We start from the raw sequence: 17,227 nt of genomic DNA on the forward strand, positions 1-17,227 counted from the left end.
CAGTGAGCCAGTGAGCGGAGATCAAGCCACTGCACTCCAGCCTGGGTGACAGAGCCAGACCCTGTCTCAAAAAAAAAAAAAAAAAAGAAATTTCTCTGCCTGTCAGGAGGAGGTGGAGGAAACCACAGCCTCCTTTCTTTCCAGGTGGTCACAAGTATGAATTCATTCACATACACACACTGCTGCTGCCTGAGAACCTCAGCATCACATCCATTCAGCTCCTTTTGACTCCTTTTGACTCAGTGAGGTAGGCAGAATCCCAAAATAAACTCCCCGTGACCCACACTCCTGCAGAATCCCCTCCCCTGGAGTGCAGGCAGAACCTGGTTGCAATTTCACTCCTTTCACTAAATTATGTTATACGGTAAACATGAAGGGACTTTGCAGATGTAATTAAGGTCTCTAATCAGTTGACTTTAAGCTCACTTGGGCCTGGCCTAATCAGATAAGCCTTTACAAAAGGGTCTAAAGGCCACTTAAAAAAACGTATGCTAATCATGCTCTCCTGTTGGCCTTAAAGACATAAATGACCACGTTGTAGAGAAACCTGTGCCAGAGAAAAGGCTTCCAGAAACTGAAGACTGTAGGCTTTAGTCCTCCAACTGCAAAGAGTTGAATTCTGCCAACAACCAGTGAGCTTGGAAGAGAATCCTGAGCTTCAGCTGAGATCCCAGCTTTGGTTGCCGTCTGATTATAGCCTGGTGAGACCTCTGACCCAGAAAAACTGTCAGGTAATAAATTTATATTGTTTTGAGTCCCTACATTTGCAAGAATGTGCTATGCAGGAATTGAAAACTAGTATGATAAAATAATAATAATGGCTTTTACTGAGCACTTATATTGTGCTAAATATTTTCAATTGCTTTACCTCATTATTCCTCACAACAACCCCTTGAGTTTGGCAATATTATTATCCCAATGTAACACATGCAAAAGTGAGGCTTAGGGAGAAGTCACAGAACTGAGGGTGGGATACAGCAGGGACTCTGAAGACAGGGAATTTGAACGTTACACAACGCTGCCTTCAATTAGAGGAGGGGTCCCGCATCAGAAGCTGTGCACCTGAGACTCCTCTTCATAATTACGAAGCTGCTCTCCCCTCCCCTTAATCCCTTAGACATGCACTCTGGCCCCAGGCCCCACCCAGTAGTGCCTCTGACCGGCCATTGCATCATTTCCTCCCCCTACCCTCTGGAATCCCCACGGTCAGCTTGGACAGCATGACCTCGGGAAGCTAAGATGTCCCCAGGATCCACTGGGCCTATTATAACCTAGCTCACACATGGGGTGTCTGATTTACCTTAGTTTTCCCAGGATCATCCCAGTTGTAAAACCGAAAGCCCAAAGAGAGTTTGGTGAATGGGTACAAATACACAGTTCGAAAGGAGTAAGTTCCAATGTCTGACAGCAGGGTCGGGTGACTATAGCTAACAACAATGGACTGTCTATTTCAAACTAGCTGGAACTGAGAACTTGAAATGTTCCCAACACATAGAAATGATAATCAAGGTGATGAAAACCCTAAACACTCTGACTTCATCATTACACAATCCACACATGTAACAAAATAGCACATGCACCTCACAAATACCTACAAATATGTGTATCAATAAAAATAATTTTTAAAAAACCGAAAGGCCCACATCCCAGGAAACTCCTCAATGCCAGGCAAATCAGGATTATTGATCACCTGACCACCCTCCAAAGCAAGTCCAGGCATGAGGAGGCCTGGGGGCCACTTCCATCCTGCAACGTGCCATGCCTTCCCTATCACCAAGAAGAAAAGAAAAGCCCAGCTTGGATGGTGGAGCACTGCTCTCTAGAGAGAGCTCAGAGAAGAAGCAACTATCCTGAAGCAGTCAATGCCAAGGAGCTCCTGCTGGCTGAGGTTTGGCAGTGCAAGCCATGAGGGGCTTCAGCCTGGACCATCAGACAGGCCTGGAAAGCAAGGCTCATTCAACCCTCCCCCTTGAATTGAGAGATCCTCTTGCCTGAGCATCACACATGAGGCACATGGATTCAGGCCTCAGACCACGCCAGACTCCATGTTCCATCATCTCTGTTGCCCAACCAGGCAACCTGGGGAGAGCTGAGGGAGGCTTCACATCCTTCCTAGGACTGTGACCATCGTGATACTCACCTGGGGAATAACAGAGACCCACCTATTACTGTCCACCTCGACTGAGAGTTCAATCCTGATGAATGGCCCCCCTGTAAGAGCTGGCTTCTCTGTTGGGGGTCCTGGAATCTTGACTACACCCTGCCATCTTCCAAGTTGTGCTGTTTCTGCCAAGTGGTACCTGGCAAGACAGCAGCTGGATCACTGTCACTGTGAACTGAGTGACCAGTGGGACATTTACTGAGATGGTGCTGTGGTCTGAGTGTTTGCACTCTCCCAAAATTCCCATGTTGAAATCGAATCCCCATTGGGATGGCGTTAGGTGGTAGGGCCTTTGGGAAGAGGCCCATGTTGTGGGACAAATCTGTCCACACTGTGGGAAATGGCTCAACACACACACTTCATTAAATACAGCCAGCCAGCAATTCATAAGCTCATTCCTTCATTTATTCATTGGCTTGCCAATATTTGGGGGCACTTATGATGGGCCTGGTACTATGTTAGGTTCCCACAGGGAATTACAGAACATTTTAAACTGTATAACATGGAAGTGCTGGGCACGATGCTAGCATATGAAGATACCAACCTAATTGACACGGCTGTGTGAAGAGGGATGGATGTCATAAAAGATCTTCAAGGAATTTTTCCAGAAGTCAGATGTGTATTTTTTTTTAATTTGAGATGGAGTCTCACTCTGTTGCCGAAGCTGGAGTGCAGTGGCGTGATCTTGGCTCACTGCAACCTCTACCTCCTGGGTTCAAGCAATTCTCCTGCCTCAGCCTCCCAAGTAACTGGGATTACAGGCACCCGCCACCATACCTGGCTAATTTTTGTATTTTTAATACAGACAGGGTTTCACCATATTGGCCAGGCTGGTCTTGAATTCCTGACCTCAAGTGATCCACCCGCCTCGGCCTCCCAAAATGCTGGGATTACAGGCGTGAGCCACCGCGCCGGGCCAGGATGTGCATTTTTAATATTATCATTTAGTTTGAGGAAAACAAACTAGTTGTTTGTTGGTATAGAGATACATCCCCCGAAAGCCATTAACAAAACCCCTCAACTATCAGCTTAAAACACGTCTCTGCATTTTATTTTAAGAAAACATAAACCTGGTCACAAAACATCTTCAGAGAACAGGATAAGTGAGGAAACAAATGAAATGCATGGGAGTAGCAAATTTGGGGCCATGGACATTTTCAAGGGGCGGAGCTGACATGAAATCATTTTGTTCCCGGAAAAGCAAGGTTAACTCAAGCCGTGAAGCCCAGATGGCCAATAGATTTACAGCCATCTAAAGAGGAGCAGAATCCTTTCAAGAGTTGAATTATGATGACTTGTAGTATTGATTAGATGAGAACACCAACCCTGTATTCAGCAGAGAGTTAGGGAATGAGAAGTAGAGGGGAGATGGTGGTGGTAATCGTCTTTATGTAGTTTTCGAAGTCACTTCCGAAAAAGAAGATGAGGTAATAGTTGAATATGCCAGCGACGGACATGAGGAACAGGAAGAGTATGATGCGTTTCCCAAATATGTAGCCAGGGGTGCTGGAAGAGAAGGAAAAAGAAAACTGTAGATGCAGTGCAAATGACACCAATTTCACACACACAAAAATGTTACCCCTTTTAGATACATGGGGTTTAAATTATAGCTCCCTGGACTCAACAATGCTCCATTTTCCCATTTACTTCATACGAAGGATGGAAGTGTCTCAGCTATTACTAGCCATTGAACTTATTTCCAACCCAAGCGAAGAGAGCCTAGACCTCAAAACCCATTACCGCGAGGGCTCTCATGGATTTCCTTAACTCCAGAGCTCCTTGATGGCCTGAAGGTGGCAGGTTCTGTTGATCACTGGGCATCCTCACTGAGCATTAGGACCATTAAGACCCTCTCTGCAGCTACCCCTAAGGACAGACACGTGTGTAATGCAGGACTGTGTTAGAAGTGAAGTTTAAATGAGCCGATAAAACCGGTGGAATCTGAAAGGTGCTTCGGCATCTGAGGGCTCATTTTATTCTCCTGAGGCTGCCTGGAGTAATTTACGTTTACATTCATGAGAGCTGGGCACCCAGCAATGGGAGACAGGCCCTTGCATTTTTGAGTGGAGAGAGAGACTTGGTTTTTGTTGTTATTGCTGTTGTTTGTTTGTTTGTTTTTGAGATAGAGTCTCACTCTGTAGCCCAAGCTGGAGTGCAGTGGTGCAATCTCAGTTCACCGCAAGCTCCGCCTTCTGGGCTTAAGTGATTCTCATGCCTCAGCCTCCCAAGTAGCTGTATCTACAGGCATGTGCCACTACACCCAGCTAACTTTTTGTATTTTAGTAGAGATGGGGTTTCGTCATGTTGGCCAGGCTGGTCTTGAACTTCTGAGCTCAGGCGATCCACCCACCTCGGCCTCCCAAGGTGCTGGGATTATAGGCGTAAGCCACCACGCCCAGCGAAGACATGTTTTAATATACTCTATCCTTCTCTCCAAGGCACTAAATCCTAAACTGCATCCACCAGTGAGATGTGACCTCCTAATGGCACGTAGAGGCCACCCTGCATCTGCCCTCCCTCTGCAGAGCCCTCCTCTGACTGCCGCCATGTCTGGCCCATTGAGTGGTGCTAACAGGTTGGGAAAGTCCAAATGACTCAGGAGGTTGTTAGTAAAGATCCTGGGAAGGCGCCCTTAGGCAATCAGGACCGCACAACGAGATGAGCCAGCTCAGCCCAGCAGCTAACTTCATGCTGCCAAGTGCCGTTTCCTGCCATAATCAGAGAGAGCAGCATTTGGCATCCACAGGTTTAATATTAGAAATCTTATCAATTTGAAAGGCACCCCACATGCTCATAATATAACTCATAATTTATTTTTATTTATTTATTTATTTTTTTGAGACTGGGTCAAGCTTTATTGCCCAGGCTGGAGTGCAGTGGCACGATCTCAGCTTACTGCAACCTCTGCCTCCTGGGTTCAAGCGATTCTCCTGCCTCAGCCTCCTGAGTAGCTGGGATTACAGCGCCTGCCACCATGCCCAGCTAATTTTTATATTTTTGGTAGAGACGGGGTTTCACCATGTTGGCCAGGCTGATCTCGAACTCTTGACCTCAGGTGATCTGCCTACCTCGGCCTTCCAAAGTGCTGGGATTATAGGCGTGAGTCACCCTGCCCAGCCAACTCATAATTTTTCTGCAGCAGGAGTCTGAAACTCACTCAGCCATTACGTATCAAGCTCCTTGCTACTCAAAGTATGGTCCATGGACCAGCAGCATCAGCCCCCACTGGAAGCTTGTCAGAAATGGGAAATCTCAGGTCTCTCTGGAACCTAATGAATCAGCATCTGCATTTTAACAAGCTCCCTGTGGGACCCACTCACATGGGAAAAGCACTGTTAGCTGACACCAGCCCTGTTCCTTAGCCAGCTTCATTCTCTCCCTGTTTTCCTGTTCAGTTATGTTCATGAGATAAGACATCTTTACTAGCTCCTTACGGGGGAAAATAAACATCCCGAAAGAGGGTGTTGTGGGCTGAATTAGGTCCCTTCCAAAATTCATATGTTGAATCCTTACCCTCAGTTCCTCAGAATGGGACTGTATTTGGAGACAGGGTGTTTAAAGAATGATTAAGGTAAAATGAACTCATACGGGTGGACCCTCCTCCAGTATGACTGGGGTCTTAAAAGAGGAGATTTGGACACAGACATGCTCAGTGGGAAGACAACGTGAAGACACAGGGAGAAGGTGGCCCTCTTCAAGCCAAGGAGAGAAGCCGCAGGAGAAACCCACCCTGCCCACACTTTGATCTTGGACTTCTAACCTCTAGGACTGTGAGAGTATAAATTCTGTGGCTTGAGCCCCCCGGGCTGCAGTACTTTGTTATGGCGGCCCCAGCAGATGAGTACAGAGCCCCCTGCTAGTGCTGGTAAGGGAAGTGAAAATAAAATAAAGAAGTCCAAGTAAGACATTTTTTAGCCAGAGAATAGAGGGTTCAGATAAATTAAATTGTGAAAAGTCAAATATCATGGTGGCTCAGATTTATCACACGAATGAGGCCACCATATGCTCGTTACAGAAACAAGAAAAAGTGATTTGCGAAGCTGTTTTGCGCTCAAGATAAAACCGAAGTGAAAAATGAAATGGCCGCGCCTCCTGATGAAATGGTGGTGTTCTTCAATTCCGGTAGGATTCTTCCAAGGTCTCAGGGCATGTGGTTCCCGCAGCATTAGGACTAGGGTGCTTTAACTCTTCCCAGGCCATGCACAGGGTGTGGAAGATAAAAGCTCAGCTTCCTGCTCCCTCTTCTGCAGGGCTCAGGGAATGTGACCCCAGGTCGGGCACTTCATTAACTGTACCTTTAAGTATCTCAGGTTTGGAGATGGGGCCACAGCTGTGGCAAGTGAGCATGGTGGGCAGATGCCAAACCTGCCCCAGGCTCAGGCCAAGCTGTGGAGAATCTGAAATGCTGTGAGCAGGGAAGGAAGAGTTTGGGGGCCGAGACAGGGCACACCAGGGTCATTAGCCCTTGAACAAGCAAGATATCTCTTTCATGTTTCTTTTTTTTTTCTTATACCAACCACAGAAGACTCACTAATCTTTCATTGTTTCTAAAAGTTGGTACATAATTCTAAATGAGTGAGGAAGGTCAGAATTAAATTATTAAGCATCTGTTGGGACTTCCTTCATTCTCACAGCCATCCTATGGGGGCGTATCGTGAACCTATTTTCCATCTAGGCAAACAGAGCAGAGAGCTTGCACGATTTGCCTCAGGTCCCACAGCCAGCAAGAGGCAACGTAGGTGTTCAGACCTGCCTGTGTGAGGCCAGAGTCCAGTGCTTTGCACTGCAGTGACTTCCTAAGGATGCCTTCAGACTTTGGAGACTAGGATTTGGCTATTAGTTTTGAAACAGCTGTGCCCTCCACAGGCAGCATAAACTCACAAGAAAACATAAAAGCATCCTGCTAAACAATTCCCATCTCAAAGGTGCTAACCACTCCTAGGATGAGGTGCCGTAATGTGGGAGATGAGGGCGCCCATGCACCAGAGCCCTGAGTTCCACCCAGGCGTCGTGGGTGGCTCATGCCTATAATCCCAGCACTTTGGGAGGCCGAGGCTGGCAGATTGCTTGAGTTCAGGAGTTCGAGACCACCCCACCTCAGCTCTCTGTGGCCCCCCCCCACCAGTCACCACCCCTCTCCCACTTCCCACCCCAGGTTCTTAATGTGTACAAAATACGAGGTAGGAACAGAAAACATTACAGTCCCTTCTTGTTTTACAATTCTGTTCTTTTCAGAACTTACAGAAGTCTCACTTTAAGCCTGGTGACCTCTAAAGAAAATAAAAATTGTAAGCTCTGTGAGGACAAGATATTTCTCCTCTGCCCACCCACAAATATCCAATAAATCAGGACCTCCGCAAATATTTCTGAAGTGAATGAATCATTTCTCAGAAAAGAGAAGTGAACAGCCTTCAGCAATTCCCAAACTCCAGTGTGTATAAGAATCACCTAAAGAATGTATTCTCTGAGAATGCAGAATCATCTGAGAATGCAAATGTTCAGGCTTCCTCTGGCAGAGATTCTGATTCATAAGTCTGGGATGGGGCCCAGGAATCTGTATCTTTCATAAACACCACAGATGATTCTAATACTGTTGTTTGGTGGGTTTTGCTTTTAGAAACAGCAGCCTTGATATCCATCTACGCTCCCCGGCCTTCCAAAAGAAGAATGTTTCTCCTCAAACTCTGGTGAAGTATCACCATACTCCACACTTGGAGGGGCCCACAGACTCTAGAACATTGATGCTGAGGAGGAGAAATGACAGCGAGGAATCAGTCTTCTTGCGTTTTGAGAACTAGGTCTGTGATTATTTTGGTGAGTTGAATATTTTTGGTCTTGCAATGTGCCCCTGGCTCTAGGAGACACCTTGGGTCTCCTTGGGGACAAAGGCTCTGTTATGTTCACTGTTATTCCTTCAGCAACTGACCTGGTACCTGGTACAAAGCAGGGAGCAAATATCTATTGAATGAATGTTGAGTGAATGAGGAGTGAGTGAGCAACTAAGGAGAAGGAGGAGTAGGGTAACCTGAGTTCACTGGCCTCAAGAGTTGGTAGTCATTGCCCACCCACCATTGAGCTGAGAACTTCAAATTGCCAAGAGGATCAGTGGGAGCCCCGACTGAGGGCAGGACTCTGAGGGATAGGAAGAGGGAGCAACCTAGTGCCCGCTGGGGAAGGTAGGTGATAAAAGGCCAAGAGTCAGTTGCCAGTTGGTGCCAGGTGCCATTGAGTTTGGGCCCAGGTGATAGCTTAAATGAATGAGGAAGAAACCAAGATTCAGGCTGGGCATCATGGGTGGCTCATGCCTATAATCCCAACACTTTGGGAGGCCGAGGCTGGCAGATTGCTTGAGTTCAGCAGTTCGAGACCAGCCTGGCCAACATGGCAAAACCCTATCTCTACTAAAAATACAAAAAATTAGCTGGGTGTGGTGGTGCACACTTGTAGTCTCAGCTACTCAAGAGGTTGAGGTACAAGAATCACTTGAACCTGGGAAGAGGTGGAGGTTGCAGTGAGCCAAGATCAGGCCACTGCACTCCAGTTTGGGCGACAGAGCAAGACTCTATGTAAAGTGAGGCGAGATGAGGTGAGGTGAGGTGAGGTGAGATGAGGTGAGGTGAGGTGAAGTGAAGGGAGAGGGAGGGGAGGGAAGGGAAGGGGAAAAGAGAAGAGAAAAAAGAAAACAAAAGAAACAAAACGAACTGAGTTCAGTTAACTGCTGGGTAGTAACTGCTACAGGTGAACTAAACAGGATAGAGGAAGGGGTCAGAGAGTAAGATGAAGGGCTGAAAAAAGAGCCAGAAACTTCTCGAAGGCATTAGAAAGGAAACTACAAATCCTCGCAGGGCAGCTGAAGCCTGAAGGAAGAAGCTCAGACTGGGGCATACATTGTGCAATGTCTTCCCTGCCCACTGGACCAAGGATGACACTGAACTTCCGAAGTGGACAGAGCTGAAGCAACTTCTGGAAAGGGGCAAAGGACCATCTGGGGTCCAAGAGAGAAATTCCAGGGGAAGAATCTCATCAAGCAATTCCTCCTTGGTTGGTGAGGTCAAGAACTAAAGCAGGTCCCAAGGGCATTAGGTGTCTGCAGATTCCAAGTGTGACATAACCCAGGAACAGAAGGGGGACCTGGGGAGGAGGTGGGCCTAACTGAAGAAGCTCTCAACAAGTAGCTTCTAGAAGGCAGGATTGAAAATCTCCTTGCATTTAACCATAAAGCCCCTCTGGCTTGCAGCTATATCAGGCCATATTTTGGTCTAGATTAGGCTTAGACATTTCTTCTAGTATCTATTACTTCTACTGATGACAGCTACTCAGAGCGGTTGTGTTAAGCAGTATCTGTGTTAAGAAGGACTCGGAGGCCAGTTTTGGTCTCAACCCATGCACACAGTGTGTTACAGGGCTGGCGGGATATTCTTATTATCTAAAGCGGGAGACCAGGGAGGGACATAAGAAGTCAGGCCGTTTATATTTCAATGAGGTCTGAAGAAATCTACTATTTTAAAGATTTCTTGTAAACTAATCTTCTATTGTTTATTTTTGCCACCTCTGTTCATTCCCTAATAGGAATCAGTTAGTAAAACCTTTAAAGTTAAAAGGACATGTGGGTAGGTGGACACATTTTGTCATGCTCTGCAGCTTATCTCGGAATTAAAGCAGCTGTAGGATCTTAAGCAAGTGGTGACAGATGAAGAGAGGAGCAGTGACTGAGCCACATCCCTGGGACTTTGCGAGGGGTAAGATAGGGCTGCACAGGGAGCCAGGCAAAAGAGAAGACCCTCTTATTTCATTGCTAGACATTCCACCCCCACTCTTAACAAGATAATCACATGGGAAAAGGCACTATAGAGGTTTTCCAGGGCAAAAGAGAATAAAGAATATCATTTAGGGCAGTGTTGATAAGAATAGGAGAGATAATGGAATTGTGGTTTTAGAGGATAAATAAGAATGCTACTAGAGAGGAATGAAGAAAGAGATGGCACAAGGAAGGATCTGCTGAAAGAACAGTCATTCTTTTTCCAGCTGCAGCCCGGCTCGTGGTCTAACCCTGTCAAGTCCTTGAGCTTCACAGGCTCTCAAGTTTTCCAGATATAGCGCTTTCACCCGCTGACCTCCCCAGGATGTCACTGCCTTTATCACTACTGAAGGATGCTATCTAATCATAGAGCCCATTAGCCACTAGAAAGGGGTGCTATTGTAAAAGACAGAGCGGCTGTGAACATAGAAAAGGAAGGAAAATGGTGTGGAAGGCTGGGGTTGGCACCTGGGGCAGCAGCCTTGCAGAACGCATTCCTGGCACCTGGACCCCTACTAGTGCATTAGGAATTGCAATCTCTAAGGAACTGATGGCATACTCTAACTCCAATGTTTCTTCTGTAAGTATCAGCATTTATTTTACTAAAATCTAGATTTCCTAATCCAGGTGTCAGGAGGGTACTGTGCTGCTTTGGGGCTTTCTGTCTGGCAACATCTATAAACAATGCAATGGTGATGCTAGTCAGCTTCACAGTCTCATATCTGCACCTTTTTTTTTTTGGATGGGGTTTTGCTTTTGTTGCTCAGGCTGGAGTGCAGTGGTGCAATCTTGGCTCACTGCAACCTCCGCCTCCTGGGTTCAAGCAATTCTCCTGCCTCAGTCTACCAAGTAGCTGGGATTACAGGCGCCCACCACTATGCCTGGCTAATTCTTTGTATATTTTTTAGTAGAGACGAGGTTTCACCATGTTGACCAGGCTGGTCTCGAACTTGCGACCTCAGGTGATCCACCCACCTCAGCCTCCTAAAGTGCTGGGATTATAGGCGTGAGCCGCCGCACCCGGCCATCATGTCTGCATCTTATTTTCCCAACATTCTTTCTGCTGGCCCCTGGAAGATCTGTTCCTCAGGACAACTTATCACAAGGTGCAAGTGTTCGTAGACGAACAGTCAAACGTTTCACTCCCAGGAGGCCTGGGAACCCAGACATAAAAAGTCATTCCAGCGCCAGATTCTGTAAGGCGGGAGTGCAGGGTGTGGGACTGCAAGGCACGTGCAGCGAACAGCACTGAAGCACCCTTTGAAAGTCAACACCATGCAGAGGAATTGCTTAATGAGAAAACTGGGCAAGTACCCCCAGCTGTATTTTCAGTCTTCGAAGCTCAGGGAGAGAAGGATTAGAGGCCCTAGTCAGCCTTCCCCCTCCCACCCAAGGGGATGCTACAGAGCCATGAATCTAGTAAAATATTGTTTTAAATTATCACTCTTCCTGCTCGAAAATCAGGAATCACTCCACAGTTCTTTAGTAGTCCCCGTTACCTACCTCTGCATTCTCTCTCCTAGGTAACCGACAAAGTACTTTTGCCTCACAAACAAGTACATCAGTCCAGCAAAGGCAGCAGGAACTAAGTGGAGAAATGAAAACACCTGTGTCAGTTTCGTAGCCACCAAAAACGTGCCGTTAGCCCAATTTGAGCACAATCATTAGGCAATCAACATTGGTCGCAAAATCTAGCAGAGGACATGCGCACTTCAGAAAAAAAAGCCCAAGGGCTAGAGGAAACCCGAGAACCTTCCTAATACTGATAATAATGACCTTATGCCGGCATCATGGCATTGTTTACAACAAACTTGTCCAACCCGCAGCCTGCGGGTCACACATGGCCCAGGATGGCTTTGAATTTAGCCCAACACAAATTCATAAACTTCCTTAGAAACATTATGAGATTTTTCTTTTTTTGGCGACTTTTTTTCCTTTAGTTCATCAGCTATCAATAGGGTTAGTGTATTTTATGTGTGGCCCAAGACAACTCTTCTTCCAGTGTGGCTCAGAGAGCCCAAAAGATTGGACACCCCTGCTTTACAAGGTATTTGCATAGCCATCATCTAACGGGAGTCCTTTCAACATAACTAGTACCCACGTTTCTACTTCCAGATGCGGAAACGTGGGTTCAGGTGGTCCACCAGGCTTGCATAAGGCTGTCAGCTGGTAAAAGGGGGCAGAGGGTAGGGCTTAAACCCTGAACCCAGCTCTGAAACTGGTTCTCTTAAAAGTACACCCTTCACCCCTGAGCCTCCCAGCAGCACAATGTTTAACCTTTCCTGAACCAACAGTTACCGTTTAGAAAAGGTCTCTAGGGAAGGAGATTCCCTTTGCATTCTAGCCTTTTGGGAAACTACCTGGAGCAACACCCCCAATAACCCTATGAAGTCCTAAAGGCTTAGCGCTGGGAGTTAACTCAGCTGGAACTAATGTTATCTGGAGCCACAGATATAAAAGCCGTCTAAAAACTGCTGCCATTGAGGGAATACTTTTCACCTGCCGCAGTGCTCCTGGCGTTTGAGGAACTTGAGTCTCCAGTCCTCCGAGCTCGCTGGTAAGGAGTGTGTTACTGTCACCGTCTGACAGATGAGGAAATTTAGGCTTAGGCCACAAGAGCCATGAGGACATCTGTCTTTTTTCTAGATCATCTCTGAACCTGGCATAGTGCCTGGCACATACGGGTTTTCAAAATAATATTTGTGAAATGAATGAAAATAAGGCCAGTGAAGGGGTGGAATTTGAAACCAGGTCTTTTTGTTTACAAAACTTTATCACCGCCACCCGCATTATCAATAATAACATTTGTCGCGCTTCAGTTGTTAGGCGGAATCATATGAAATGCTGTTTTTGTAGGTTATAAATAGTCAGATATTGGCAGTTTTACACGGCTCAATCTGGTATATGCCAAGCACTGTGTCGGGAGTTTTGTACATATTATTTCACTCACCGTAGGAATGCTGCTAGCTAGACCATGGGCCTGTTTTACAAAAAGGAAACTGAGGCTTGGAAAAGCTGAGTAACAGCCTGGAGTCACACACCAGCAATGAGCGTCCTTGGATTTGCCTCCAATCAGCCAGTCCCCAAAACCCATTTCTTTCCACAATTCCTCCTGCCTTCCAAAATACTACTGTTATCTGGCAGATAAGAAAATCAAAGCAAAAGAGAAACTGTGAGTTTCGGCTTTCTTTCTTATTTGTTTATTTATTTAGAGACGGAGTTTCATTCTTGTTGCCCAGGATAGAGTGCAATGGTGCTATCTTGGCTCGCTGCAACCTCCGCCTCCCAGGTTTAAGTGATTCTCCTGCCTCAGCCTCCTGAGTAACTGGGATTACAGGCATGCACCACCACGCCCAGCTAATTTTGTATTTTTAGTAGAGACAGGGTTTCTCCATGTTGGTCAGGCTGGTCTTGAATTCCCGACCTCAAGTGACGCGCCTGCCTCGGCCTCCCAAAGTGCTGGGATTACAGGTGTGAGCCACTGTGCCCGGCCCGTGCTGTTCTCTAAAAATCGCAAAACTGTCACAGTCACGATTTGCCTTGGGCAAAGTTTTTCCTATGTTGTACCATCTGAATGATTCTGCTTCAACTTACTAGTCCATTTTTATTTCAATGGGAACCCAATTGAACATGAGCTAACAGAGATTATGGGTGGAAAATGACCACTCAAACCCCTGTGCAAGCAAGGTGAGTGTCTCCTGTAGGGAAGTGGGCTGTTGGCATCAGAAGAGTATAAATCCAGGCTCTAAAATTCTGATGTTCGTGCAAGCCATTTGTTCCTCTGGGACTTGAGCTTCTGCTCTATGAAGTGAGGGATTTGCACTAGAATTATCTTTGGGTTTCCTTTCTGCTCAAAAAAATTCTACAATCTATTTATTCATAAGAAATCATGATTATCAACCAAGGTTTACTGATGATTTTGTCTGCTGGCAATGACAAAGCTTGTTTTGACAGGAAATACGTATTTCCAGGGCTACGAAACACCTTCAAACTCCCATTGTATTTATCTGGTTACAGCAAGTCTGCATTCATCTAGATCAAACATCATCTAAGACATAAAAAGAACTGTAACTCCTAGTAAGAGCACAGTTTGACTTGATTTTTCGAGTAATGCGAGACATGTCTCCTATTTAACTCAGGATAGAAAATAGGAAATAAATGGTGAGCTTACTGACAGCCTTCTCAGCACAGAAGGAGTGCCACGTGGTGTCCCTTAAGTGGTTTCTGCTGCTGCCTCACCTCTGCTCTCTGTCACTGAACTTAGTTCTTTTCCCGCATGGCGCTTCCCACCCTTGTCATTGTCTTCATTCACTGACTTCCGTGGTCCATCTTGCCAGCTGGCCTGTGCTTCACCACCACCTCTTTTATTTATCACTATATCTAGGCACAGGGCTTGGCACAGAGTAGCTCTTCAATATATATTCATTACGTAAATGAATAAAGTAAGAGGATTTTTGTGAAAAATCCAGAATTTTAAGCCAAAAGACCCAGGCACTCATTCTGCCTGTGTTATTCACCAGCTGAGTAGCTGTAAGCAAGTTACTTCATCTCTCTGAATCAAAGTATCCTGAAAGGTAACAAGGGACATAAGATCCACTCTATCTACTTTATAGAGCAGGGAGACAAAAATAAGTCTCACATAGTTCATCATGGGACTCTGTGGCCTTTCTGCCTGTGCCCTCCAGGGCCACAGAAGCTGGCCAGTTCATGCCCATCGGCCACCAGGCACAGTGCCAGGCATGGCCCCGAAAGGGGACCAAAAGTATGACTGATTTCCACTCAATGTTAAATCAACTCTGGAAGTTGATCTGTATTTCCAACTTGCTCAAGTCAAGCCTGTGGGCTGCTGCTAACCGTGGGACAGCCAGGGATGTGGCATCCAGCCCGTGGCTCAGTGGAAACATGCCTGAAGGAGGGCCACCACACTGGAAGCTTAGCAGAAGAGCCCAGTCACAGTGGCCCCAGAATAGATCCCTCAGGCACTCTCATTTATAATGCCCTTGTATCTGAACTAACACTGCTTAAGGATTCTGAGTCACATTTAGCCTTAAACCACCCTTGTCAGCACAGCAGCTCTCAACCAGCCACCAGGGAGCAAGCATTAGCAATGCATTATCACACGCGCTCTGCACGGGCGCAGAGCATGCCTGAAACACAGCCTCCCGAGGGCTCTCACCTCTCCAGGGCTTCACAGATGGGAGCCAGAGGTCAGGCAAAGTCCTTTCAACAAAAAGCCTGCCCTTTGAACCTCCTTGAGATGCACTTTATAGAAGGAGAATGAACAAAGGGAAGTCTGAGTTACCTTGGCTGCAAAGTAGCCCTGCAGACCAGAGCACAGCGAGGAAAGTGGGGTACGCATCTACACAGTTCTGGCTGCAGAATAAATAAACAAGGAGAAAAACAATCAGATACCAAGTTACTGCAATATGGTCTGAAAATTACCTGAAATTGAAGTTAATAATCATCATCATGTATGAAACATAAATCCCATTCATAATTCCACTTACATCTACCCAATAAGATGGGGCAGCCAGCTGCCACCTGGGAAACAAACAGTGGTATAAACCAAACACACGTTCATAATCCATTAACTCTGTTCCTACGGTGATGTGTAAGGGAGACTTGGTTTCTTGATGTATTCCTTTGGCAGGGTTCCTGTTCCTGGCAGTGCACCTGTGCTTCTTGGAATTGAAGAGTGGGCAATGCAGACAGAGGATGTGGCCACACTGGCGTGGGGGTGGTGGGGGAGAAGAGCCCAACTAAGGAAACTTTTTTATCAGATCCACAAATCACCCCAGGTCGGCAAGTCAGGCTGAGCAAAGAAAGGAGATCTTCAAGCGTTAAAGACACCAAGGTCAATTCAAAAAAGCTGGTGCTCAGAAAGTTAGCTTACTGAGAGGGCGATCACTGTGTGCTGGGCACAGTCCTCACTCCCTGGAGAGTTCTCACTCTACCATGGATGTTTTACACCCATCCTCTCTTTTTCACTCACCATATTCCTGTGAGTTCACATGATGATTGTGTGAGTTTCCTCTTGCTGCTGTAACAAGTGGCCACAAACTGAGTGGCTTAAAACAATATGCCTTATAATCCCAGCACTTTGGGAGGCCAAGGCAGGCGGATCACAAGGTCAGGAGTTCAAGACAAGCCTAGACAACATGGCGAAACCCTGTGTCTACTAAAAATAAAAAAATTAGCCGGGCATGGGGGCATGTGTCTGTAATCCCAGCTACTCAGGAGGCTGAAGCACGAGAATCACTTGAACATAGGAGGCTGAGGTTGCAGTGAGCCGAGATGATGCCACTGCAGTCCAGCCTGGGCAAATGGAGTGTGATTCTGTCTTTGAAAAAAATTAATTAATTAGAATTAAAATATACACGTGAACAGAGTCCAGGTCCAATTCCTTTTAGCTCTCAAACCCTGACTCAGCTCTGCCCTCGTGGGAGATGGGTAAAGGCACAACCCATTAATTAAGGCCAAGTCTGAGCTGATGAGCCGCACTGCCTGGGGTATCTATCTGTTCAGCAGCTGCCCCAGAATCTTGAGCTATCTCTATCAGTCAGCAGTTGTGTTTTATGCTAAAAATGCATGCATCTGTCTTTTTAATCCACCAGTATCATTTGTCCTTCATGCTATTTTTCCTTGATAGCCATGGTCACTAAACATTTATGATCCCACACACCATCAACCAAAAGTTTTGAGCATGCAACCTTATAACAAGTATATTTGCGTATAAACTATATACACATACTACTGTCCGTGTATATGTTAAAAATGAGTAAAGCTTCATTTCTTCCTGCAGCCTCATGGGTCATCTTGCAACCCTTTTCAGCGTTCTTGGATGCCCCTGGAGAAGCTGCTCCTGGGACGACTTTCTCCTAGAATAACACACAACCCTATTCCCAGTGGTTTCCTGACACAGGCAAACAGACCAGCTGCCTCTGGCTTTTGCCAGCATGTAGCTGCCTGCTGCATTGATCTTTGGCCCTTTTTACAACCCAGACAGGCACACAGATACATGAAGGGGGCTTCCTCCCTCTGCAAGCCCAGGGAGGAAGTGGTCTTTGTAACAGAACCTCAGCAGTATCTAGACAATTTTTATTTTACGGAAAACTCTCCACCATGCCTGCTTAGTTCCTACCTTTCCATGGCTGGCTCTTCCCTCCCTCATCCTTCACCTTCCCTCTCACGGAGGTTGAGTGTACAGACCCGTGGGTTTTGAGGGCTGGGCTGAAGCACCCACACAGTGGGGATGCCTGAGCGGCAAT

The 17,227-nt window shown here is 46.5% G+C and overlaps 1 protein-coding gene across 1 annotated transcript in view; it reads right to left on the minus strand.

The window, feature by feature from the left end:
* Positions 1-3,185: 3,185 nt before the first annotated feature.
* ALOX5AP (arachidonate 5-lipoxygenase-activating protein) overlaps positions 3,186-17,227 on the minus strand; it is a 45,050-nt gene continuing 31,008 nt past the window's right edge. Inside the window, exons 4-6 of the mRNA XM_011946921.1 lie at positions 15,262-15,332; positions 11,463-11,544; positions 3,186-3,667 (exon numbers count right to left, since the gene is read on the minus strand). Of these exons, the coding sequence (XP_011802311.1) occupies positions 3,505-3,667; positions 11,463-11,544; positions 15,262-15,332 (316 nt within the window). The 3' untranslated portion in view covers positions 3,186-3,504. The remainder of the gene's footprint in view (positions 3,668-11,462; positions 11,545-15,261; positions 15,333-17,227) is intronic.

This window comes from Colobus angolensis, unplaced genomic scaffold (genome assembly GCF_000951035.1).
Source record: "Colobus angolensis palliatus isolate OR3802 unplaced genomic scaffold, Cang.pa_1.0 Scaffold255, whole genome shotgun sequence".
Classification (NCBI taxonomy): Eukaryota; Metazoa; Chordata; class Mammalia; order Primates; family Cercopithecidae; genus Colobus; species Colobus angolensis.